The sequence below is a fragment of the Poecilia reticulata genome, chromosome 15 (assembly GCF_904066995.2).
Source record: "Poecilia reticulata chromosome 15, P_reticulata-male-v2, whole genome shotgun sequence".
Taxonomy (NCBI): Eukaryota; Metazoa; Chordata; class Actinopteri; order Cyprinodontiformes; family Poeciliidae; genus Poecilia; species Poecilia reticulata.
The window spans coordinates 9,438,965-9,464,990 of NC_088844.1; the positions used below are offsets into that span (position 1 = coordinate 9,438,965).

The 26,026-nt window shown below is 40.0% G+C and overlaps 2 protein-coding genes across 3 annotated transcripts; one reads left to right on the forward strand and one right to left on the reverse strand.

The window, feature by feature from the left end:
* The first annotated feature begins 399 nt into the window (after positions 1-399).
* On the forward strand, positions 400-9,228 carry ppp4r3b (protein phosphatase 4, regulatory subunit 3B). The gene is made up of 16 exons (XM_008428743.3): positions 400-845; positions 1,348-1,403; positions 1,546-1,644; positions 1,987-2,610; positions 3,490-3,567; positions 3,674-3,790; positions 4,288-4,404; positions 4,741-4,872; positions 5,115-5,217; positions 5,311-5,352; positions 5,503-5,661; positions 5,769-5,938; positions 6,027-6,166; positions 6,921-7,066; positions 7,156-7,292; positions 7,419-9,228. The coding sequence occupies exons 1-16, from the start codon at positions 704-706 to the stop codon at positions 7,530-7,532; spliced, it is 2,376 nt and encodes a 791-aa protein (XP_008426965.2). The 5' UTR covers positions 400-703; the 3' UTR covers positions 7,533-9,228.
* Positions 9,229-10,646: 1,418 nt separating this feature from the next.
* Positions 10,647-22,130, reverse strand: cfap36 (cilia and flagella associated protein 36). 2 transcript variants are annotated; one of them, XM_008428741.3, is made up of 10 exons: positions 21,764-22,130; positions 21,459-21,523; positions 21,243-21,344; positions 15,916-16,030; positions 15,728-15,815; positions 13,111-13,265; positions 12,224-12,405; positions 11,797-11,961; positions 11,127-11,210; positions 10,647-10,749 (listed from the first exon to the last, which is right to left on the reverse strand). In XM_008428741.3, the coding sequence occupies exons 1-10, from the start codon at positions 21,867-21,869 to the stop codon at positions 10,666-10,668; spliced, it is 1,146 nt and encodes a 381-aa protein (XP_008426963.2). In that variant the 5' UTR covers positions 21,870-22,130; the 3' UTR covers positions 10,647-10,665. The 2 variants fall into 2 exon arrangements, with proteins under 2 accessions (XP_008426963.2, XP_008426964.1); XM_008428742.3 differs by lacking the exon at positions 11,127-11,210.
* Between the last annotated feature and the right edge of the window lie 3,896 nt (positions 22,131-26,026).

Consider the following 26,026-nt stretch of genomic DNA (forward strand, 5'->3'; position numbering starts at 1 on the left):
ATCTGGAATATCTCACAAATGTTTACCATTTATTTATTTATTCAATGAAACTTTAATATTAACATTTTTGTTTGTTTTAATCGATCCAAAAGTTTCTGGTACATGACTGATAAAGGTCACATGCTGAAACGTGATAATTTGTTAATGTCGTTTTTAAAATAAGCCTTTTCACGATCAGGAAAAGCGTGGATTCTGGATATTGAAATTGTTCAGTACCCTAAAATATACAGGTATCTTTTGCAACATGTGTCTTATTATCTTATGGACACAATGTTGAAATTATATGAGTACATATGAACTTCTCTGGGTGGATGTTGCTGCGATTCTTTTCTTTCCCTGCAGGTGGCGACCTCATGCAGCCCTTGTAGGGGAGCAAAGCTCCGCCCATCCGACGGCAGTTTGATTGACATCTACGAAGATCGGATTACAAGATGGCGGTCTGTGGACGTTAGCGAGGAGGCCGTTAGAGTTGTTGTGCTTTCTTTGAATTTTGCTGTTTTATTAGCAGGCCTTCTGCTTCAACCCTTTATGTGATAGACGTAATATGTTTATGAAGTAGGCAAAATATATATATATAACTGCTGCCGTAAACTTTCATTAGACGTGCATGTTTTATAACATGCAGGTGGGAAAAAAGTTAACAGGTCGAGGAAAACACTAGACAGGGCGAGCTGATAGCCTGTTAGCTCAGACTCGGTTAACCATGTCGGACACTCGGCGGCGGGTGAAAGTGTACACCCTGAACGAAGACCGACAATGGGATGACCGGGGCACCGGACACGTTTCGTCCACATTTGTGGAACGACTGAAGGGAATTTCGTTATTAGTTCGAGCCGAATCTGACGGTGAGTTCCTCGTTAGCATAGCCGCGTTTACGTTACGTTACCTAGCTTTAGCATGCTATCTACTGCTTGTTCGGACTCGGGGCTTTCAGTTGATGATTACTTGTTTTTATGAAGCTATGGCCCATAAAGCCAACTGTCTTTGGCAATTAAAAGGGTTTATGTTGTTTTAATCTAAAACGGTGTTTAAGGATTATTCGGTTTCCATTATTTATTTGAGTAATAGACACCTTTATAGTAACACAGGGGGGGCCTCGAAGTCTCGCTTTACACGTACAAAGTTATCATAATAGGCTAACCACATTTGTTCGAGGAGAGATTATACAAATAAGTCTTACTGAATTTTATGACCAGATTTCTGCGAATGTTGCCTTTTGGATTTTTTTTTTCTCAAGTCTTATTTAAATGCCCTAATTTCTTAGGCATATAATTTACAATAGAGTTGCCCATCTTACTTTGAACACGTCACCGTCGCTTTAATAAATCACCTTTCTCACTCTTTTAGGTTCATTATTGTTGGAGTCGAAGATAAGTCCGAATACCGCATATCAGAAACAACAGGTAAACAGTTTACACTGAGCTGACCTCTCTCTTTGAGCTCAATCCAGTTGTGTCTCTTTAATCTGTTATAAAAGCTACTAATTTATGTGAATCAGATGCGGATCTTTGAGTAAAACTGCGTGTTTCTTTATCTCGCTTCCAGGACACACTGATTGTCTGGTCAGAAGCAGATAATTATGACCTTGCCTTAAGTTTCCAGGAAAAGGCCGGCTGTGATGAGATCTGGGAGAAGATTTGTCAGGTATTATCTAACAAACAGATGTTTTGAGCCAAGTTGTCAATTCACAACTTGGCTCATTTACAGTCGATGGTCACATCCCTGTCCATTTTGTACTTATAAACAAAATATTTTGTACTTACGGTTGCACATCGATTTATCTTCTTATTTAAACATTTTGAGGTAATTTATTATTTAAAAAAATTGTTACATCTCAAACTGCTGTAAAAGTTGTATAAATGATCAGAGCCCCTTTTTTGGTGTTGCTACTGAAATGGCCATAATTACATATTATTACAGATGATTACAAAACGTTGTACGTGGTTATGCATTCATTTAATGATTTGTCAAACATTTGTCGCCCAGGTTCAAGGCAAGGACCCTGCTCTGGACATCACCCAGGACCCCATCGACGAGTCCGAAGAAGACCACTTCGAAGAGATCCCAGAGACGACCCACCTGGTCGAGCTGCCGCCCTGCGAGTTAGGCCGGCTCGAAGAAATCGCCGACCTGGTCACGTCCGTCTTGTCCTCGCCCATCCGAAGGGAGAAACTCGCCCTGGCGCTGATGAGCGAGGGCTACATCAAGAAACTCCTGGGCCTCTTCAGAGTGTGCGAGGACCTGGACAACCGGGAAGGCCTGCACCACCTCTACGAGATTGTGCGCGGCGTCTTGTTCCTCAACAAAGCGGCCCTGTTCGAGGTGATGTTCTCGGACGACTGCATCATGGACGTGGTGGGTTGTCTGGAGTACGATCCGGCGTTGGTGCAGCCGAAGCGGCATCGGGAGTTTCTGACCAAGACGGCAAAGTTTAAGGAGGTGATTCCCATCACAGACTCGGAGTTGCGGCAGAAAATCCACCAGACCTACAGAGTTCAGTACATCCAGGACATAATCCTGCCCACGCCGTCAGTGTTTGAAGAGAACTTCCTGTCCACCCTCACCTCCTTCATCTTCTTCAACAAAGTGGAAATTGTCAGTATGTTGCAGGTAAGGACAAAAGCAGGTTTACTTACAGTATGAGGAAAAGTGACGAGTGGATGCCTTTTGAGACAGTTTACATTATTTGATGGGATTTTCTACTTGTACATTTAATTTTGATGATCCAGTGTAATTTTTAGATTAAATGTTCTTCAGTGTTGTCTCGTTTTGATGCTCTTTCTTCCCTTTTGTCAAATAATAAAAAAAAGAAAAAGATAGAAGCAAATTTTATGATGGCATTTAAAATATTAATGAACATGAAATTATATGCCTGTAATAATTATTTATTATTTTGCAAATGAAATTTTGTATGTCAAAATTTGCTTTGTAGCAAGAAATCAAAGTTAGCGGGGAAGCATACAGAACGAATGGGTTGAGATGCATTTTAAAGCTTCCTGGTTCTCAACTAATTTGTACTATGCAACTTTTTTTTATTATGATAATTTTCTTTTCTTAAAATTCCTCAAATGTTTGTGTATTCTCTGTTTTTCTGCCCTTATCTGTTCAGATTTTCTCTGTTTTGAGAAAATGTTCAAGTTTCTGCCTGTCACCTCGCCCGGCTTAAAATTAAAACATGTTCATCTGAGATTTCTGGTCTTTGTGTTGAAACAAAATCTCAACGTCTGAGAGACGACCAAGTGTACTCGCCGTGCCAAAGTAATGTGCAGAAGCAAATTAACGTTAAAGGAATATATACATTTTCTGTTAGTTCTTTCCAACTGTTCTTACACAGGTGAATGGAAACATTTCTAGAGATAACCATCATGGTAAGCGCCAATAAATGTCAGGATTGGGTTCTCTTCTTTCACCATTGCTTGAGTTTATCTCTAAGTCTTCTTACTTTGGTGACTGTCTTTGTTTCTAACGTACGTCTCGCTGTTGTCGCAGGAGGATGAGAAGTTCCTTACTGAGGTCTTTGCACAGCTTACAGATGAAGCCACAGAAGAAAGTAAAAGAAGAGAATTGGTAAGTCGCTTATCAAGACTCAAAAACGGTTTGAAGCAATGTTTAAAAGTCCTTTCTGTTTGGAAAATTTAAAATGTTTTTTTTTTTCCCCTCTTCCACTCCGTAGGTGAACTTTGTCAAGGAATTCTGTGCTTTTTCGCAAACATTGCAGCCGCAAAACAGGGATGCCTTTTATAAAACTCTGGCAAATCTAGGGATTTTACCTGCTCTTGAAATAGTCATGGTATGTTGTTGTATTTCTATGATTGTAATTGAAATATTTATTTAATCAAATCTGTTCAGAAACAAACACTCTTGATTCATTACACTGGAAGTGATCTTATTTTAAGCAACAATTTTCTATCAACATTTTTTGTTCATTCTACAATCAACAATAAAAGGAATAAATGCTTGAGATATTTCAGTTTAGGCAGAATTTGTTTTACTTCTTAAATTGAATTATTGACATAAATCAACTTTCAGGTGATGTTCTAATTTAAAAAAAAGACACAAATATGTGCAAATCTCACACGTTTGAGTTTACCATGAATTATAATTATGTACAGTGTGTATATACTGAAATGTAAAATCTGCAGTTTGTATTTCTTGAAAGAGAAGATAAAAGATCTGACGTAATCAACACCCAATGGAAAATATTCATCTGAATCGATGTGAATTTGTGCATTGTCGTCTTGCTCTTATTCTACGATATTGTTTTCCAACATGTTTGCTTTTCTGTAGGGAATGGATGACTTGCAGGTGCGAGCAGCAGCTATTGACATATTCTCATACCTGGTGGAGTTCAGCCCGTCGATGGTCAGGGAGTTTGTCATGCAGGAACCACAGCAAACCGAAGATGTGAGCAGAAATGTTCTTGTCTCGAAAGTGTAATGTTCAGTGTTGCATATTAGTTTCTGTGATATTTTTATGATATGTGGTGTGTGGGTGCGTGTCTCAAGATCAGGTTGTAGCTCTGCAGCGACTAGTGTGGAAGTGTTGTACAGTCCGACAATCTGAGATGCAAAGCGTAAACCAACACAAAATAATAATAATAAAAAAAAAAACCAAAGGGGATGTGACATTTACTCAGCATAGATACAATCAAACTTGCTGAACTTGTTTTAATATATTCATCTTTTTTAATGAATGCATCTTCTCCCGTGTCTGTCTGGGGGTTTTGTGCTTCTATTTTAGGACGTTCTCCTGATTAATGTTGTGATCAAGCAGATGATTTGTGACTCTGATCCAGAGTTGGGAGGGGCCGTCCAGCTTATGGGTCTGCTCAGGACTCTCATCGACCCTGAAAACATGCTGGCTTCCACCAATGTAAGTAAAGCCAGTTCACATAACGACGCCCAGACTTCAAAGAGCTGTTTGAGATTGTTCATAGATAACCTTGTAAAGAGCCTTGTGAAACTATTCTCAGTGCTTTCACATTTTGTCACATTACAACCTCAAACATAAATAGGAGGGCACAGAGTGATTGCATTTTGTGTACCACCTTCAATCCTCAATGGATGAACTGTTTGTTGTTTTACACCGAGTCAACTTTCACCAACTTCTTTCAGAAAACGGAGAAGACGGAATTCCTGAGTTTCTTTTACAAGTACTGCATGCATGTCCTGACTGCTCCTCTTCTGGCCAACACTGCACATGACAAAAACTCAAAAGGTAAACCTGGCCCCTCAATGCAAAGCATAATCATATTGTTACATTACGAAAGTTTTTTTTTTAATTTATATATTGATTCCCATTGCCTTCCAGATCATCCAGAAGGTTCTGCAAAGATTAACCCAGTTTGTCCAGGTGGGTCCAGTTTAATTTCATTGAACAACCAATGGTCAGCTATGGGATCCTGTCAAAAATTAATTTGCTCCCAAAAAAAGTCTTTTTGTTGCGTGTTTGAAATGTTCTGATTAGAGCTGTTTTTTGTTTTTTTTTTGTTTTTTTGCGCAGACAACTTCCAAACGGCTCAGCTGCTCGCACTGATCCTGGAGCTGCTCACCTTCTGTGTGGAGCATCACACCTATCATATCAAGACCTACATTATGAACAAAGACCTGCTCAGAAGAGTGCTGGTGCTCATGAACTCAAAACACACCTTCCTAGCTCTTTGTAAGTCCTAACCTACAAACCTTTCATGTTGCTCTTCCCCCCCAAAAAATCTTACCGTTCTAGTTATAGGGCTTCACTTGAAACATGATGGTTTTTCTTTGGCGAAGGTGCGCTGCGCTTCATGCGGAGAATCATTGGACTAAAAGACGAGTACTACAACCGCTACATCATCAAAGGGAACCTGTTTGAACCCGTCATCAATGCTCTGCTGGACAACGGCACCCGATACAACCTCCTCAACTCGGCCATCATCGAGCTCTTCGAGTTCATCAAAGTGGTACGTCAACGTTAAATTCCTACCCAGATTAAAAATATGTCCCTTGACTTCTCAGAAAGTTTCTAATTTTTTTTTCTCCTCACCACAGGAGGACATCAAATCTCTCATAGCTCACATCGTAGATAATTTCTACAAAGCACTTGAATCCATCGAGTACGTTCAGACTTTCAAGGGCCTGAAAGGCCGATATGAGCAGGAAAAAGACCGGCAGAGTCAGAAACTCAACAGGTCAGTGAAGATTGTAAAATGGTTGATTTAGTCGTTTTCTTTAAGGGATGGTTTAGGATTTGTGTGGCGAGTTTCTGATAAAAGGTACAAACAGTAAATGTCTTGCCTCCAGTAGATGACTTTTGGTGAAATCCAAAAGCGTTTGTCCAAGAGCAAGAGACTTTTACATTCAACATCATATCAGTCTATTTAAGCTTAGATATGTGTTTTTGGATGGTCTTGGCAGCTCTTTGACTGGCTGTTAGCCTCAGTTTACAGGTCACAAATATATGGTCTTTGATCAAATAAAGATGCTAAGACATTTAATCACTGCATGTAAGATATTAGCTGCTTCAGGATATCTGCAGGTTTCAGCAAGTCAAATTTTAAAGACTTTTTAAGATCTTAATATCACCCTGAATGACATTTAAAGCCAAAAAACTATAAATATAAGGAATGTTTGGGGGAGCTTGATGCATAACGATCAAGCGCAGCAAAAACTGTGACCCAGGCTTTGTTCCCATGATGGAAGCAAAAACAGTAGCTAGCTAGCAAGGGTATATTAGCTGCTAGTTTCAGGTAGCCGCAAGACTTTGAAAGATTTGTATTTTTTTTTTTAAAGGCACCATGTATGTGGTTATTCATAGAATCCCAGTTTTAAAAACCTTGTACTCTCCCTTCAGGTTGTTGGAAACAATTAGTATTTTCCATTCTCAATAATTACTTTGATTTCCTTACGATATTCTACATGAAACCTGTTATCATCCGGTATCAGGTATCGTAGAGATGCGCGGTCTATGGACGAGGATGAAGAGTTGTGGTTCAATGACGATGACGACGACGAAGACGGCGAGGCGGTGGAGAGGAGGATGGACGAGGATTTCTCCGACAGCTACGAAAAGTTCATGGAAGCCAAAAAAGGTAATCTGCTCAGCTGCAAATGTTTGACACCCCGAAAACTTTTGCGTTGAACTCCTGAATCACGACGTGGTCGCCCTCTGTCACCACAGGAGCCGCCAACGGAGCAAACGGTGCCAACAACGGCAAGTCTGCCGCCATCCCAGCTGCCTCACCAGCCGTCACGTCAAGCAACAGCTCGTCTTCGTCTGTCAAAACAGTTGCTCTTCCTGCCACTCCTGTTGTTAAGGTAACCAAACGTCACAAGCATATATTACTTTCATTAAAAAAAATAAAAAAAAATCTAAATGCCTTTTTCTTAATTTATTTAAAGCATGTAGGAACTGTCAGTGTTTTCTCTCTGTTTTTCTTTTAGACTGCTCTTGTCGGATTGGTGGACTACCCTGACGATGAGGATGAAGAGGAGGAAGACGAGGAGGAGGAGGAGCAGCAGCAGTCTCCGAGAAAGCGACCCCGTCTGAGCTCTTAAGGCTTATAATAGCTCTCTCTGGTTCGGCCATGGTGGACGGACGTGGAGTCCCTCCCTTTCCCTCCTTCCCTTGGCCGTCTCATTGGTCCTGGGCCTTCTGGCGCCACCCTCTGGTCCCTCAGAGGCGTTGCACTGAGCCAGACGAGCCTCCCGCCTTTCCTCAGTCCTGAACTCTGCTCCTTGTCCCTCTCTGGAAGGAGGTTGAGAGCTTCTCTGGAAAGACAGATTGCAGTCTATTTCTATAGGCTGTCTTTTTCTTTCTTTCTCTTTTTTTTTAATTTCCTTCCCCTCCCTCCCTGTTTTTTATTAAACATATAACCCTGTTTGGGAAATCCAAATCTCTTCTTCCATTTCTTTTTTACCACGGTTTTTTCCCTTTCCTTCACCGATCAACTGTCAAAACATGACATGTCAACACCAGTTCAGACACCGTTTTTTTTGTTGTTGTTTTTTGTGTTCCCTTTGTATTTCTGTTGCTGCAACAGCCAGAAAGCCTCTACATCCATCTCCAAACCGAACCAGTGAGGCAAGAAGAAGCCAAAAACCCGACCAGCCAGCGTACAAACTGTTCAGCCCGCCGCCCAGGCTAGCGGGACTAGCCCTCAGATTTGACTGGCTGGAGCTGATTGTGTGCCACCCGGTCAGATTCAGAGGGATTCAGGCAGCGTAGAAACATAAATGAAGGGGGGGGGGACGAACGCTTAGCTCCAGTAGAGCAGGACTCGAACGTTGAAAAAGTCATGGCATCCATTTTGGTGGCGAGGCGCACAGAACTTTAACACAATATTTTGCGGGATTGTGTTAGCCAGGAGTGTTGCATTTCACGAGTTTGTTAAAGTACTGTACATATGTTTCTTTGCCCTTTCTAAACATTTCACCCCTCAGCGTGGTTTTGAAAGAGGAGGAAGACGCCCACCTGATTTTTTTCTTTTCACAGCACAAAAAAAGATGGTGGATCACTGTTCACCCCTTTTTTTTTTCTTTTTTAGGCGATTTCATTTGATTCAGTGTAAACTGGAAAAAGTTCAACATGTCAGTTTTAAGGATTCCGCATAACAACTGTGGCAAAGTCACGTTTGGCCAACGTTTTGAGGATGTCTGAAGTTTTTTTTTTTGTCACTTTCGAGTTTGGCGATCTGCAACCGGATGGATCGGCTCCGGTTTTGGTTTTACCCGAGTCCGACCTTAAACGAGGGCAAGAAATTCGACTTTCAGACAGATCTCAGGTGCAGAGTTGGTTACCAGGTGACTAAGAACAACTTTACGTATGTTTTTTTTTTTTCCCCTTTCATGCAGTTAAATAAGTTGAAGGAAATGTGCTGCAATGATTTGATGTAAGAACGGGTGAACCATTTCTTTAGTTCTGATTAAGACCTGATTTGACCCCCTTCACGCGCCTCCTGCGGTTGAGGCAGTGTAGCTTTTTAATGTCATGTGTTTTACACGGGTCAAAACGCACAACGTCAGATGAAGGGATTCGAAACTGTCGGGGAACGGAAGCGGTGGGGTCAAAGCGAGTGAAACATCTGGACCTGAGCGGGGAACTGGCTTTGCTCCTTTCTGTCGGCGTCACCCAACAAAGACTGATTCTGCTGAGTCAATTTGTACCAAGTGCATTTAGTACCACTATCCATTCTTAACATTTGTATGAATTTATTTGATAAGTTTTGAAATTAAATGTGATCCTGACATTGAATTTGTGAATTTTTTTGTTCTTTTATAAATATGGTTTCATTCTTTTCTCTCCAGCCTGGGTTTAGCATCACTCGTTGACGATATGGTCCGGTTGTAAATAGTTGCTAATTTGTGATTAACAGGTGACGCCTTTCTACAAGCTTACAACAGCTTAAGAGGCAACGTATGACCGAGCCACCTTTGACCTTAACTGTTATTTCTATAGCCCGGAGTTCAAGTTGTTTCTACAAAAAGTGATTTATTAAAACAAGCATGTAGAACACATACATACAAACACAAACCGGTGCATCATACATGCTTGAAGTGAAAACTGTTGATTGCTTTGAGGATAAATACTGCACTCGTGTCGAGCAACCACATCACCTTCTTGGCCCCTTTAGGAATATGTGATTAGTGTTAATCTCATGAACTCTTAACTAATATAAGGATCAACCGTGTGAACGGAGAAAGCTTCCCTTTGCTAATGGAAACGGTGTGAAAAGCCAAACATGCGTAAGCTAGCACTGTCAGCATTGATAAACCATCGCCTGGGTAGTTTCCATTTTACGTAACCGACACAAACTTTGTTCTCCATTTTCAAGTTTGCGCCTCAACTCCCAATCACTGCTACAAAACAGGATTTTAGAGCTAATTCAGAAAGTACATTTAAAAAAAATAAACATAATGAAATGAGTGGATTTCCATAAGCGGTGATCGTCAAAATGAGAAAAAACATTGACATGTATCACCATCATTATTTTATAGGAGGTTCACTTTTTGAAGTACTGAAATATTTATGCATATATAGTTTTACATCAGTGACTTCATTTGGCCATCTGTACCTTACTTAAGGTGCCATCATCGCCTTTTTTGCACATTTGCACCCCCATGACGGCGCCTTAATTTGCTCCCACTCAGCTATAAAATGTCATTTTTGAGCTAAAACACTTGACTTTAGAACACAATTTGAGTAATATCTTTAAGCTGCTATCTTATGTATTTTATCAGTCGCAGTAATATATAAATAAATATATATTTTTTTACCTCAAATCTGAAGAATATTCAACTGTGATTTCAGCAGCATTTTTGTGGGAAAGCAACTGATTATGCGTTAATTGTTGCAGCTCTGGAGATATTTACAAATCGAGAACTAATATCCCAATGCATGTAGGTTTCTGGAAACTGGATTCAAACATACCGACAAAATGACACTTCGTACTAGGGAGTGATTTTGGACCAAAGCTAAGTATGTCATTCAGTAGCATACTGCTGCAGGAGATTGGCTGTTTAGTTAATAATAAAGTTTCTTAGTGAAAAAGCATCACTTCAGCAAAAAGAATAGTCAATTTTCTACTTTCCTTTGAAAAAAAAAATAAAAAATCAGGTGCTGTATAAAGTTAATTAGCGTGCTGTGTGTTCAAGAACAGGGATGAGACTGGATAACTTATTGCGTCTGTTATTATTTCTTGATGACTTCCTCCTTTAGCTTGTCAGCCAGATGTTTTCTCTTCTGGAGCTTCTTCTTTTCCTCAGCAGATATCTCCTGTGTGAAGAGGTCAGAACAGGCAGAGAGGGTCAGTGATGCTGAGCAACAGCTTCGGCCCGAATGTTAACAGAATGAACGCGCGCTAGCATCTAAGCTAGCATGTGCATCTTTGAATTAACTAGAATAATCTCTTTCAAAAAGACTAGGTTTTAATACCTAAAGTTTCATCTAAGTGGGAGAAAACACAAACAGGGTAACACTAGTGGTAAACGCTACGTTTACAGGGATTTCGAACGGTGTTCACACCTCTAACTTTTCCACATATTTTGTCACATCGCAAAGTTCACTTCCCCAATGTATTTGCTGAAAGTTCAGAGGTGTGAAAACATTTGCAAGGCACCGAGTGTGTTCACATCAGAGAGCTGATGGATCACCTTCTGTTTGGTGGAGTTAGTCGAGGGTTGTAATGAAGGAGGAGGGGAGCTGGCCCCGTTCATCTGGGGCTCTCCCTCTGCCTCCTGACAGGCCAGAGCGGAGGAGATCACACACAGCAAGAAGGAATTAAAGAATAAAAATGAAATAAAAAGAAATGTCAGGAGTAAAAAGAAAGGAGTAAAAATCACTGAAACTCAATGGTGAGCTGAGAAAACATGGTGCAGGGTGCGTACACCTTTCCCACAGTAAAATTCAAACACTTTTCAAGCATTTTCAAGTACATTTTTCAAACTAAAACATAAGGAAATTTTTGCTTTGACATGTCTCCCTCATGCACACAAAACAAAACAAAACGTTCCGCAGTTGTAATGACTTTGCTTAATGCAAATATATAAGATAAACCTTATTTCAATTGCACAAATCAGTAAGTCATAGGGCCATCGGGGATTATAAATATTCATTAAATTGAAACAAACCAAATAAATCATGTCAAGCTGAATGATCTTCCTGTTCAAATTAAGCTTAAACACGATATACAAAGAAAGTCACAAAACAATCTCTTAAAAAATGTTCTTGCTGGGTTTTCTGGCTTTTAGCAAACAGAAGTCATTTGGCAAATTCTAACAAACCTAAAGTTATTCATTTGGAAAGACAGAAGGCTGTACTTACCGAGTTGGCGGTTGGTGCTGGTGTAGGGCTGCCTGGTGTCTCCTCCGGGGTGGCCGTCTGTCTGATTTTCTGCTGTTCTTTCTTCAGGGCGTGCAGTTTGTCTCGCTGCTGACGCAGATACGCTGCCCTTTGCTGGAGCTGCTCCTGCTGTGACGGCAGAAGCTCCTGCAGACAGTTTTAAGTCCAAAAATCTGGAGTTGGCACAATCGCTTGGGGAAACAAAAATTAAAACAGTGGAATTCATGTCCCGTTTTGGTCGGGGGGAGTTCACCGCTGGCCCCCCTACTGTGTTTGGACTAAACGGCCCTACGGCCTGCGGAAATCCACGTTGAGGTGGTTTTTGGAAATGTTTTTGATGTGTGCTAAACGTCTAATGAAGAGAGAAATCATCAGGCGGTGCAAGCCTTTACACCTGGCTCAGACTCACCGTGTATGGCTTGGAGAAACCCGCTTCCCGGTGTGCCTCCTCCAGGTAGGCCTCGGCCGCAGCCTCCCTGCTGTCGCTCTGCTCCGCGGTTTGACGGATGTTGGCGTTGGAAGACTTGCTGGATTTTGTGGGAGTTCGCACGGCTGGCAGCACTCTGGGCTGGATGCTGCTACTGCCAGAGTCTGCACAAAGGATGTACAACGACCAGCGGGAGCTGTGTTATCTTTAGGAACACCTTCTAACGTACAACGGAAGAAGAAGCTGCTTTGTTGTCTCTCGCTGGAGGAAACTCCACCCTCATTTTTTTTTTACACCTGTGAACAGATATGCAAACATTTCTCCGTTTCTCTTGTTAGTTTTCCTCACAGAATTAATGTTTCATGTCAACCCAAAGGAGTTCAGTTGGATCAAGGTCCTGGGATTTTGGTGTTTTTAGAGTCGTTGCTTTGTTGAAACGCCGATTTTCATCGGCATTCCCTATTTGGAATAAGGCAACATAAGACGATCCGAGTTTTCTACACAAATTTCTGGACCTTAAAATGCTCTCTCTCTTTTTTGTAAAATTCTTTACAGTTCAGTGAACCGTTTGGTTTGAATAGCAGTCGAGTCATTATCTGTAGGTCGCACAAATAATGAAACGACACAATGCAGAAACTGGCTTCGGACGTTTGGCTTGTGGACTACAGCCGCTGCTTTTCCAGGACTCGGGAGAACTTCCATCAGTTACGTCTTAAAATCTGTAACTCTTGGACTTATCAAAGACAGAACGGAGCGCCTCAGAGCGCCTGCGTTTCTTTACGGGCTCTGGTTAGTGATGTCGAGCTGCTCATGTTTCTACCACAACCTTTTCCTATGTTTAATGTTGTTTTTGGAAGGCTCTGCTTTACCTGGTGTGCGTTTGGAAGAGTTGCTCAGTTTGGCCTCTCGAGCCTCATCGCCTCCTGGGTTTGGTTTATCTGAGGACCTGCTGGAAGTGGAGCCGGTCTTCTTGTCTAACAGCAGCCTCCTGGACATCTCTACATCGTACTCCTCCTTTGACTTCCTAAAAAACACGGTAGCAGGAGAAAACGAGCCCAGTACTGGAACAGAGGCGCAGTCGACTCTTACGACAGCGTCTGTTCATAAGCTTTTACTTGGCAATCGTGAAATAGTTGATGCAACAACTCCGGGATATTTCAGCGCATTTTGCAGTCATTTGGAGGATCTTCAGCAGTTGTTAGATCTGCTATACCCTCTTCAGTAGATCATAAATACGCTACTGTAGCAGAGGCGAGGATTACACTTCTTGGACCGGGGTTGGGCGATATGGCTTCAAAATTAAATCCGATTTTTTCGCACTAGATCCGATTTTAGTCGCTTTTCGTTCTCGCATTCTTTTCTAAAAAAAAAATCTAATTACAAATGACAGAAACTATTTTTAAAAAGTGCTCTTCATTAGCCCTTCTGAGTTGCACAGAAGAGTATTTGGGGCCAGGTTGCAAGATTTTTTGTGGATTTACGAGAAAATAGTCACAATATTGGCAGAATACACAAATTTACCACAAGAACGTCTCAAAAGTCGTTTTAATGAGAAAGAAGCTTCCATGGACTGATCAAGATCAGCTCAGTCGTGTGATTCTTTGTACAAAACAGATTCAGCCTTTTGCACAATTGTCTCAAAGTTCTGCTACTGCTGGTGTGTTAAAAGATGAAGTATTTTCTTTCTGTAAAACCGATGTCAAAGTATAACTTGCGCAAGACACGTAACATTCATCACTATCATTTTTTGTTGAAGCTCTCTTAAAATAACTGCTGACATACGGGAACGCAAAGAGTGCAAGCCAGATTTTCTGATGAAAAACGGTAACTTTGATATATTATTTCAATTTCTCGAGTTGCACTTGCACCTTGTCGACGGATTTCTTCTACAATCTTTTGCTCTTGAAATATTTGTGCCACTTCAAGCTAATCCATTTAACCCACGGCGTGCGCACACTGCAATCGGGCTTCTGCCGCACATTTTTGCAGAGAGGAAAGAGTGAGACGTAGTTACCGGGACGGCTCTCTGTCAGAAATCCTGTTAGGTGTTTGTAAACTGCTGAACCAGACCGAGGACATCCTAACCTGGATGTGTTGAAACTCGGTGTCACTTAAATTCAGCGTTGGACAAACTGTTCAGTTATAAAGTGTTTCATCAGTCAAACCTCTTTCGAGAAATTCGAAAAGCCTGATTCTGTGATTCCTCTCTTACTCTTAAAACTCCACACTGGACACGCTTTCCAGACTGAAATGTTCCCAGATCTTTTTGTAACGACCTAGAAAGGAAGGGAGTCAGGGTGAAGGTAGCCGATGTAGCCGAGCGAGACAAAGGGGATGAAAATTTTCTCATCGCGTTCTAACTTTCAATCCTGATACCCTAAATTAGCTGAACGCTAATGAGCTTAGCCGCATTCCTATTGGATTCGCTGTGTTTTATTTGGCCTGGCTGTCGCTGGCAAAATCCCATTAGAGAGTTGGGATAGAGGAGCTTCAAGATGCCCGGTTGGCGCATTCAGAAAAGAAATGCATAGTAAACAAGAGTAGTGTGAGAGGCTGCACCCCTGTCGGAGCTTATTAATAAATATCCTGTCAGAACATAACCACAATAACCGAAATGATTATGTGGGGATATTTTTTCTCTCCCAGCAGTGACAGGGAAGCTGGTGCAAAACATGAAAACTGAGGTTCACAAATTCTCTCCATCTGATCTGACTGTGCTTGGGGTATTTTTCAAAACATCCACTCTCTACATGGGCAAAGCTGGTGGAGACTTACACCGTTATAAATTCCCAGGTATTACTGTTTGTTATTTTAGTCAAAAAAAAGAAAAAAAAAAAAATAAATAAATAAATATATATATATATATATATATATATATATATATATATATAGTTCCAAGTATTGAACCAGGTGGTATTATTCCAAATACATGCCATGCTTGACAAGTTTTAAGTTATAAAACATTTTCAAAAATCATGCATCATTTTCCATCCACCACACAATTATTCACTGTGTAGTGTCGGTGTATCAGATAAAATCCCGGTAATGCTGTGTGAATGCTTTTCAGTATTTGAAAGAAACCAAGATATAGATTTACGCAAACCTGGAAAAAGTCGGTCTCACTTTTGGGCCTTGCTTCTGCTTACAGAAAATCAGCCATAACTCTAGTAATAATCACGTCCAACTCAGAGACTGACGCCGGTCTCCATGTTGGTGTGGTGGTTAGAATAATCCTGCTGAATCAGTCCAGAGTTTGCATGTTCTTCACCTTTGCGCCACAGTTTAAAAGCATACATGTTATATTAATTGCTTAATTTAAAATGCTCTCAGAAGGGAGCTGTTGTCTTCCTTTTATTACTACGGGAACTGAATGGATGATGGAAGTGACTGTCAGAAGACACTGACTGGTCAGCAAAAACGGGTTCATGGGCTACATTTTGAAACGGAACGTAACAAGTGAGCGAAAAATAAACAGAGGGGACGTACTTGAGGACTTCCTCCAGGATTTTCATCTCTTCCTGCTCCAACTCGGTCATCACGTCAACCCCATCGGTCAGACACTCTGGTAGGGCCCCTACACACAGATTTTTTTTTTTTTTTTTCAGAATTCACACTGAAAATGCGTGCTTGGACACGCAGCAAAACTGTGTTTTGTGTTTGTTCCTTCTGTGTACCGTTTTTTTCTTTAATGACTCTGAGGGCTTGGAGCTGCAGCTCCATGTTCTTCTGAACCATCAGCGAGCGAAACACCTGGAAGTCATCCGTAGCCAGAACTGGCTGGAACATGTCCTGGAAAAAACAAAACAAAGCAAAAAACAGAAACACAAACTTATTTAAAAAGAACAAACACAAGACAAGGATGTAAAGAATAGAATGAAAAATATTGGGGTTAGTTTTTGCCTGTCACCAATCACAGCAACAAAAATCTGGGGCTGCATTACAGTGAAACAGCACATCCAAGTGTGTTGCACTTAAATGCTTCAGAGTGCAACAACATCTCTCACCCTGTTAAATCAAGAATTAACTTTCATCAACCACAACATTTTGGTCTAATATCACTAGTGAGTGGTTAAACTTGATTACTGTCAGACTTTTTGAATCGTGAGATCACTTAAATATAATCTGTTTGACAACATGAAGCACGCTACGCAATCTTAAAACACAAAGCGTCCTAGCCTCAGTTAAACGCCTTGGTCCTGATTCGACAATAAGAAAGGAATTGGACAAAACCTGCATCTATGGTGAAAAAAAACAAAAAAAAAACCCCCACTGCTGACCAAAAAAAAAAAGAACCCGCAGAGGAATGTCTTGCTTTTTCCCAAAAAAGATTTTGATGGCTCTCAGGGCTCCGCCCCCCCAAAAAATTGGACATTTCTGAAGTACAGGCCATTTATACCATTTAAGCTGACTTGGATATGAAGCTTTTGCACTGCTCAAAAAATAGGAACTGATTAAGTAAGCAAACAAAACAAAGGCTGGCCTAGTCAAACTCTGAGCTAAATCTGACTGACATGCCGTGTTCACCCCCAGAAACCGTTCATTGTGGCTGAATTGAAACAATTCAGCAAAAGAACAGAAAACCCTTAACAATATAAATGACTCAGCTGACTCAAACTGTTGAGTGAGTCAGCTCACGCAATTATTACGTAGGTTTAGGGGGCAAAGAGAACATTCATTCAATGAATATCTTCATTCAATGAATAAAGATATCTTTATGAAGACATAAAAAATATCTTCATTCATTGACTTATCTGTACAAGGACTATTAGGGGTCATTTTAGATATAGTAAAAAATAAACAAGTTAACCAGGGAGGAGTACATCGTCCCTATGAAACTCAGAAATTTTCTGATTAATTATACATATTTACAAGGAAAGACTTGGATATTCGCTGATGTCAAAAAAATTATGAATTTCAGATATTTTTTTTTACATTTTTTCAACAGTTAAAGGCATATAGTTTGTTATTACCAGAGGTTTATCTAAGTGGTAAATCTATGAGATGTACATCTGGATTTTCCCCAAAAAATCTAAGTGGTACATCTAAGCTCTTGTGCTGTATCAGAATATCTCCAGGACGCAGACTCTCCATGAACGCCGCAAACAGAATACACACACACACACACGCACACACATGAGGCAGTGAGGGAGAAGCTACAACATGTCTGCACATGAGAGATGACTCTGATACAGGAAAAGAGCCTGGATTCACCACTTGGGAAATACCCAGATGCACATCTTCAACACAACAGCAGTCCTCTGTCTTAGGAAACTGTTGGCATTTTTTGTCCCAAATGTCTGACTTAGCTTCTGAGCTTTTTCTGACGACTTTAATAGTTCAAATGTATTGAACTATGCAATGTTAGAGAACATCAGAGTTTTTAATATTGCAAGGTTAAGCATCTAATAATGACAAATTGTTTCCTTTCTACATTAGCGTATATCCGATGTATTTCTTGAAAATTTGTGAAATGAATCTCAAAATCTGAGTTTTTTGGCTTTTTTTTTTCCTAAACCTAATAGTCCATCATCTTATTTGGAATCGTGCTTTTCTCAATAATGTCGCACCAAAAATTAATTAGGGGTATCCAAAAAACTTAGAAAACAAAGTAAGCAAACCCAAATCAATACCTAGAACATGCATTTCTGTTCCACGTAGTGTCTAAGACAACAGCAATACAAATCTTGATAAGGATGGTATCACAAAGCAAACTCTGTTAAAGAATTCAACCGACTACAGCCTTTATGAACAAGGTATCAGATAAGGTTGCACTCACTGTACCGCAAATAATCCCCACATATACTCGGCTATGTTTTCAAACACTGCGATGCTTACAGCTAATCTTATACTCTGGCTTCCTGTTCTATTAGGAGCCAATCCTACATCTAGGCAGCAGTTTGGCAAAGTCCTTAATGTCATTCAGTGCAATTGGATCTTCTGACTAATTAGCCTCTTCATTTACAGTATATGCCTTGCAATGCATGGTATATGTGACAATTCTGTTGCAATCGAGGAAGATTCAGCTGCAGCAGAATTGGATGCAAATTAAAAACGAATTCTCACATTTATTAAAGTCACAGTACATCCACTAAATATTAGACTGTAGACATAGATGCAATTTAAATATGTCTCTAAGTACTCTGCTCAGTGATTTTATCTAGGTCTTTGACTATGCTTTCTTTGCCAGGGAGCCGAGATACTCATGAGGAACCGTCATCAACTTGTAATTCTAACTAAAAGCACAAAACTTTTTTTTTTTGGGACAAATATCGAAAATACATTTCTGCTTACATCAACCCCAGCTTCCACCAGTAATAAATCTTTGCTTTTTATGCAAAAGTGATTGTATCTGCAGGCAGTAACCGCTTACCTTTGAGGTAATTAATGAGATTTGAATAACTCGGGGACAGCAAATAAATCCCAAACTTAATCACTGCTGATCTAGCACAGCCATGCCACACTTCTTGATTAGTACCAATCAAATTTTAATGCAGTTTTTCCTGAATCCCAGACTCCAGGGCCCCACTATCCAGCATGTTTGAAAGGTTTCTCTGCTGCTACACACCCGATCACAGGTATTGACCACTAACAGCCTCCAGCACAACTTCATAGAGAGCTAATGAAGAGAAACCTCCAGCAACCGGAAAGACTCGCCGTTATTCACCCATTACAATGACATTCACAGTGAAAGAGACTGTATGCTCTGCTGCTTAGATTTAGATACCCACAGCTGTAGATATCTAAACTTTAAAAGTACAAAAATTAAAGAAAATTACCAAGTTTATTAGGCAAATTATCTGCAAGTAAACATGTTAGCCGTAGCCAAGTATTTTAGCAAAGTACCCAACATGGAAACATTGACGGTAGGAGCAAAATAAGAGTAATCTTAATACGGCATCTGAATGGTGATCAGCATCAACGAGTTCCAATTGACTCAAATCCAGGACGAAAAAAATAACCTTTTTTATTTCTTCTAATTAGTGATTACATGTCAATATCATCCTATAAAAACTGTTTGGTAAAATGGAGCTTAAGTGAAATTTAAACATGATTTAAACAGGGTGTTTTGTTGCATATAGGGTCAATATTTCTCTGCAAACTGCACTACAAGCTAAACATTTGGAGGCAACGCCAATGCAGGTCAGATATTTGGAAGCAACTTTATGTTGCCGTTAGAAGTGCCTTTATCAAAACCAGTATGAATGGATGAAGGCACAAATAGATAATTTCCATAATTCACCTTCAGAGGTTTAATCTGGTGTCACCAAACCACTGCTGAAAACATGTCTGTTTACAAAAGGAAAGAAGGACCTAATTTTAGTGTTGAAATGGTTTGGAAGAGCCACAAATTTAGGGCAAAAGTAAAAATCGCAAAAACAAACCAGTTTGTGTTTAAAAGCAGATATTTGCACACACTGTTGAAAAAAAAAATGCTTTCTTTCCTTACTGAAATTAAATCAGACTAACTTTTTGCTGGTTTATAACAGAATAACGAGAGAGAAAATTGTATTGCTTTCTTCGGTTTTTGAAGTTTACACGTGGTCTTACACTGTGTCTTTAAAAAGAAAAATAGGAAAGCACAGGTGATTATGCCATGGCTTTGTAAACGTCTGCTTGGTTAATTTAGAACAGTTGAGTTGAATGGAGTATGTGAGTCAACTGGAGGAACGTAATCTAAGCCAACATCTGCTTCTCTGTGCGACACCATGAGAAGATGCAATGAAATCAAGTAAAATATTAGGAAAAGAACGATGGACCTGGTTCATCCTTGGGTGCAATTTCTACATTTCTGAAGGTGCCAATTTCATCTGTTTGAAACTATTATTTGCAAGCATAAATAGCATGGCTCCTTTAATTCAATAAATGTATAAACGCTGGCTGAAGTGTCTAAGAGTGTTATTGTCTTCAACAAAACGAGTCTCACGTGTGAGGAAGACACACTTTGATTTTGTAGTCATGTGTGGTCGAATGAAATTAAAAATCAAAGTATCGTATTTGGAGGAAAAAGTGGGTAAGCTTGCAAACTTGAGAACATTATCCTAAGCGCAAAGCGCAGGGACTGCACCATCATTTTGTGTGGATGTGTTGCAGCAGGAGGGATTGGTGCACTTCACAGATCACATGTAATCACGAGAAAAGAAAATTACGAAGAAATATTAACCCTGCATATCAAAACATCACTAAGAAAGTTAAAGTTTGAGCACAAACGACATAAGCGTACCACTAAATTAGTTACAAAGTAGCTTGACGACAACAGAGTCAATGTTGGAGAGGGCATAACGAAGCTCTGACCTCACCCCCACAGAAGATTTGAATGGACCAAAATTCCAGCAAACTATTCTAAGAAGATCCTGGAAATATCCCCAAGATATTGAACCCAAGTCACACAGCTTAAAAGCCAATTCTGCCAAATACCAAGGTTGCACGTAAACATTTGACTCTGAAGAAAGTTTAATATAAAATTCTCTTTCTCTTTATTCTGGCATTTATAAAAAGACATCATTTTGGTAATTCTGCCTGATCTAAAACAGGAAACAATTTTGTTTTCAATAGTTTGTAAATGTCTGATTTTAACAGTTTTTTTTTTATCTGATAAATGATTCCTTCTAGAATTTTGTATATTTTGTTACAAAGTATTCTGATTACACAATATATATATATATATATATATATATATATATATATATATATATATATATATATATATATGTATATATATGTGTGTGTGTGTGTGTGTGTATGCGTGTGATATACAACTTTTTGACCTGTAGAGTATTTTTAATATACATTTGCAAAATCTGGATTGCAGATTATGTCACAAACTTAAGTTTCAGATTTTGCTTATTTGACAGAAAAACTACATTTCCTTGAAGGAGTAGGAAGAGGAGGAGGAGGAGGGATGGGGTTACATAAGCAAATCCCATTCTTGACTTTGCTGTCAGCCTTTGCATTCAGGTCAGGTGGCAGGGATCCAGTGGTGTGCAGAGGAAGCTCAAAATACCTGCAAAGATTGAGACCTGGCAAAGGGAGAGGTGCATGCATCCAGGAACTGCTGCTCGTTGATGCCAACCTCCTGCATATAATTCTCCAGCAGTTTCTCCACCTACAGTGAAAAGAAGACAGCTTTTAGCAGTCCTGTTTGACGAGGAAGCAGTTTCGACACTTCATCATTTATGTTAACGCACGGAGTAATGAAACTGGTGAAGTCTATACTCACAAGATTCTTATACTGCTGATGGATTTCTGTGTATGAGAGCTTGTTTTCATCCTCGTCATCAAAAACTGAAAAAACAAAACAAAACGTTATAAATCAGACGAGTTCTCTGGAGTGGAGAGGAACACTTTGCAATTCAGTTTTACTCCATATCAGATCTGCATATCAGATCTTAGATGTGCAGAATCCATAAACACAACTGGCGACGCAACCACAATAACAAGTTAGCGTTAGCTTAGCCGCCTCGCAGTTCACAAAACATTTGACTCCACATATGAGTGAAGTGAAATATGAGAGCCAAGTTTCACCTGTACATTTGTGCTCCATAAAGTCCGTGACTGGGATGACCCATTCGGGACTTCCCAGGTAGCCGACGATACTCTCTATAATCCACTCGCTGTCATCCTCAGCCATGTTGGCCGACGCTGGGGAACAAACGTACGGACACGGTGATGACTCCAACCCCTCAGGTCCAGCTCCGCGGCAACTCGGACATGCACAACCCCGACAAACGGACAGAGACGTAAAGGGAGCTCTTCCTCACGGACATGTCGTCATGTCTCCGTCGAGGATGTGCGAGTTTTCAGCCTGAAACCTCGAGAAGAAACGCGAAGTCATGAATTTGAAAGTAGAGAGTGGTGACGCCAACTCGGTTGCTGTGGCAACAGCTACGTCAGTACGCTGCTCTTGGACCAGATTCTTTGAGCGTTAGATTTTAGGACACCAGATGGCGCTGTTAGGTCTGAAATACGGAAGTCACACGCTTCGATATGCATTTTCGGAAAAGGTGACAGCACAGGTATGTGACCTCTGACCTGATAGCCGTCGCGCTTAGTGTAACGGGCCTAATTTCGTTGTCAGATAAATGCATTTGCTCATTCAATCAACACAGACAATGCAAAAAGTTTGTTACTTTCAATTTGTTCAATTTGTTTCCGAGCACTCTCTGTGTGAGGAAACATGTGTGTCTTATGTTGTTTTTAATCATAAAAAGCCACAATATTTAATTTAATATTTATACCACTTTTTAAAATTTATTTTCTTGCTTTAATTTGAAACCATTTTTTTTTTTTTTTTTACAAAGTTTGAGCATTTATTTTGTAAACATACTTTTATGTTTAAAATGTGCTTAGGCACAATAATCATGTAAATTAGTACATGTCTGCTTTAATGTTTGCCAACATTCACCTGCCAAAAATTTATTATAGTGAAATAAATCATAAAGCTTAACAAATTGATTTTACAAAAAAAAATTTGTTTTCTTGTTCTGCTTAAAGATTTTCTTTGTACAACATAGATTACCTTAATAGATATATCTGATAATAAATGATGGCACTACTAAGATATTTGTGACAGATTTCTGCTCCTCCTGGATTGGAATAGAATTGTTTTCAGTGCATCACACAGCGACTATTAGGCGCTGTCCAATCCAGTAATATATATCAATTGACAGTAGTTTGAAAGATGTAAAATAATTAACTACTACATTAAAAAAATTATATTTAATCCTCAGTGCTGCATTTTGAAACAATGTAGAATATTGTTAAAACAATATTTTTGCAACAAGTAAATAAAGTCCAGTGATAGGGCTGTGTAAAGTAAATGTGAGAATGAGACATTTTATATATAATTCCCTTCTCACCCTCCGTAGGTGGACTCTTTCATCCTCTGACCTCGGGTTCTCTACCAGAGGCCTGGGAGCTTTGAGGGTTCTGCACAGTATCTTGGCTGTGTCTAAAACTGCGCATTTCTGGACTGAGATGTCTGATGTTGTTCCTGGGATCCGTTTTAGCTACTGCTCCAGTTTGGGGGTGACTGCCCCGAGGGCCCCGATGACCACAAGTACCACTGTGGTCTTCACCTTCCAGGTATTTTCCAGTTCCTCTCTGAGGCCCTGGTATTTCTCCAGTTTCTCATGCTCCTTTTTCCTGATGTAGTAATCACTTGGTATTGCTACATCCATCACAACTTTTTTCCTCTGCTGTTTATCCACCACCGGAATGTCTGGTTGGTTCGGGCGACTGTGTGGTCTACAAGAAGTTGGTGTTTGGCTCCTCTGCTATTTATGTGCTCATGTATTTATCCATGTGCCCGCTTATCCGCTATGATGCCTGACATGAGCTTCCATGTTGTAAAGAGACAGGTTGTTGGCCGATAGTTGGATGGGACTGAATCCTTTGAGGGATCCTTCTGAATCAGGATTGTGTGCCCTTCAGTTAACCATTTAGGGTGAGTCCCATTTTGTAGCAGCTGGTTCATTTGAGTTGCCAGTCGCTCATGGAGGGCAGTGAGTTTCTTTAGCCAGTAGATGTGGATCATGTCAGGTCCTGGTGCTGTCCAGTTTTTCATACCTGAGACTCTTTCTTGGACATCTGCCACAGTGATGGTTACCGGGGCTTGCTCAGGGATGTTGCTGTGGTCCTCTCATAGAGAGGTTAGACACTGTGCATTGCTGTTGTGGGACGCCTCCCTTTTCCATATGCCTTTCCAGTATTGTCCAGTCTCCAGCCTTTGTGGGTCTGCTCTGTTGTTAGTACCCTGCCATTGGAAGTACACTTTAGCTGGTTATGGTGGAGAAGAGCCGGTTAATCCTCCTGGTTTCATTCTCTCTCGTGTATCTCTTAAGACCAAGGCTTGGGAGTCCAGTCAGTTACAGGCCGCTCTCATCTTTTTAAGTGGGAAAACTAGCACAAGTGGTGACTGACTAAATACTTTCCCCCCCACTGTAATAAAGCCAGAAAACAGCTGTATCAGCTGATATGAACTTTGCATGTTCTCCACTTGATTACAATAACGAGTAAAACTATAAGAACTAGTGAATTCTCCACTTTAAATGGCCTCTAGATGTTTTTGATGGAGAAGTTAGATTTGATTGCTGTAGTCCATTGGGAATTGATAATAACTATACGTCTTTTCAAAATCAGCTCTCATTTTGGAGTATTTTATTACTTTTTGGGAAATGCTTGACTCAGTGTTTCTTGATCGTGAACAATGTAATGGAATGGACTGGATTGATCTGGCTTAAATTTGGATCCATTTAGATTATCCATCCATTTTCTGTACACTCTTGTCCCTAGTGGGGTCAGTACGGGTGCTGGTGCCTATCTCCAGCTAACGTTCCGGGCGAGAGGCGGGGTACACCCAGGTCGCCAGCCTGTCGCAGGGCAACACAGAGACAAACAACCATGCACACACACACTCACACCTAGAGAGAATTTGGAGAGACCAATTAACTTGACAGTCATGTTTTTGGACTCATTTTGGAGCTGGAGTACCCGGAGTGAACCCACACATGCACAGGGAGAACATGCAAACTCCATGCAGAAAGACCCCAGGCCGGGAATCAAACCCAGGCAACAGCTCTACCAACTGCGCCACTGTGCAGCCCCATTTAGTTTATTTCTGTCTAAACTGCCCTTGTGCGTGTGTGTGTGCATGGGTAGTTGTTCTATTGAATGTTTCATGTGTGTTGCTCCAAACACACATGAAACATTTATATTTTTACTTTTTTGTTGGTAAAAAAAAATTATAGAAAAAACCCCATAGATGACTTACCTTTGAATCAAATGAAAAACAGACACTTGATTTGTTTCACTAAAATTTTCTATATTTACATTAAACTTCAGTCAACAACAGCATCAAATCATTGAAATGTAGAAAAACATATTTTTTCCGAATAATGAATGATGAAATGCACTATTAAAATAGCTTTTTATAATTTTCATAGATGTACTATTATAGCAGTTGTTCATTCAAACTGATTGCTTGTTCTATACAGTATTTGCTTGACCACATACAAAAAGACATTTCTACTCTCCATTTCTAAACTTTATGTTTGCATCTCTAAACTTTTTATTGCCCAGTCCAGAAAGCCTCAAAAAAAGAATCTAAAATGTTAAGTAAATAACAGACCAACAGCTCACCAGCTTATCGTGAACCTATGAACTTTTAAGTTGCTGGCAACATTTAGTAAGTGAGAAAACATAAGATAGGAGAAAAAGATTTGACTATGATCCTAGGCTACAGAAGTTTTCTCACTAGACCTGGAGTGTCGCCTCTCTGGTGGGGAAGGAGGCTGAGCTGGTGTGTGAGGCTGAGTGTGCTTCATATACAGATTAGTAGAACTATTTCACACTGATTCAGAGTCAATAGGTCACATGACCCAGAAACTATTGAAGAAAAACACTAAATTATAACTAAAAAATAGGCAAAAAATTAAAAAATGAGTTAAAATGGAATAAAAATGTGTGCCTCATCTATACAGACTAGTAGAACTATTTCACACTGATTTTGATTGAGTCAGTATGTCACATGACCCGGAAGCTATTGAAGAAAAATACTAATATTTAAATTATTTTAAAATATTGACTTAAAAATTTAATAGTGGACAATGTGTATAATGTAATAGCATGAATTACCACTTTTTGTGTCAGTTGGTCACAAAGCAAAGCATTTATGTACATTTGTTTGATGGGAGTGTTTGTTTTGGGAATCTGCAATAAAGGTTTTTTTTTTAAAAAAAGCTAAAAAACAAAAGTTCTATCAGCGATAAGCTGCTGTGATCAGCGATA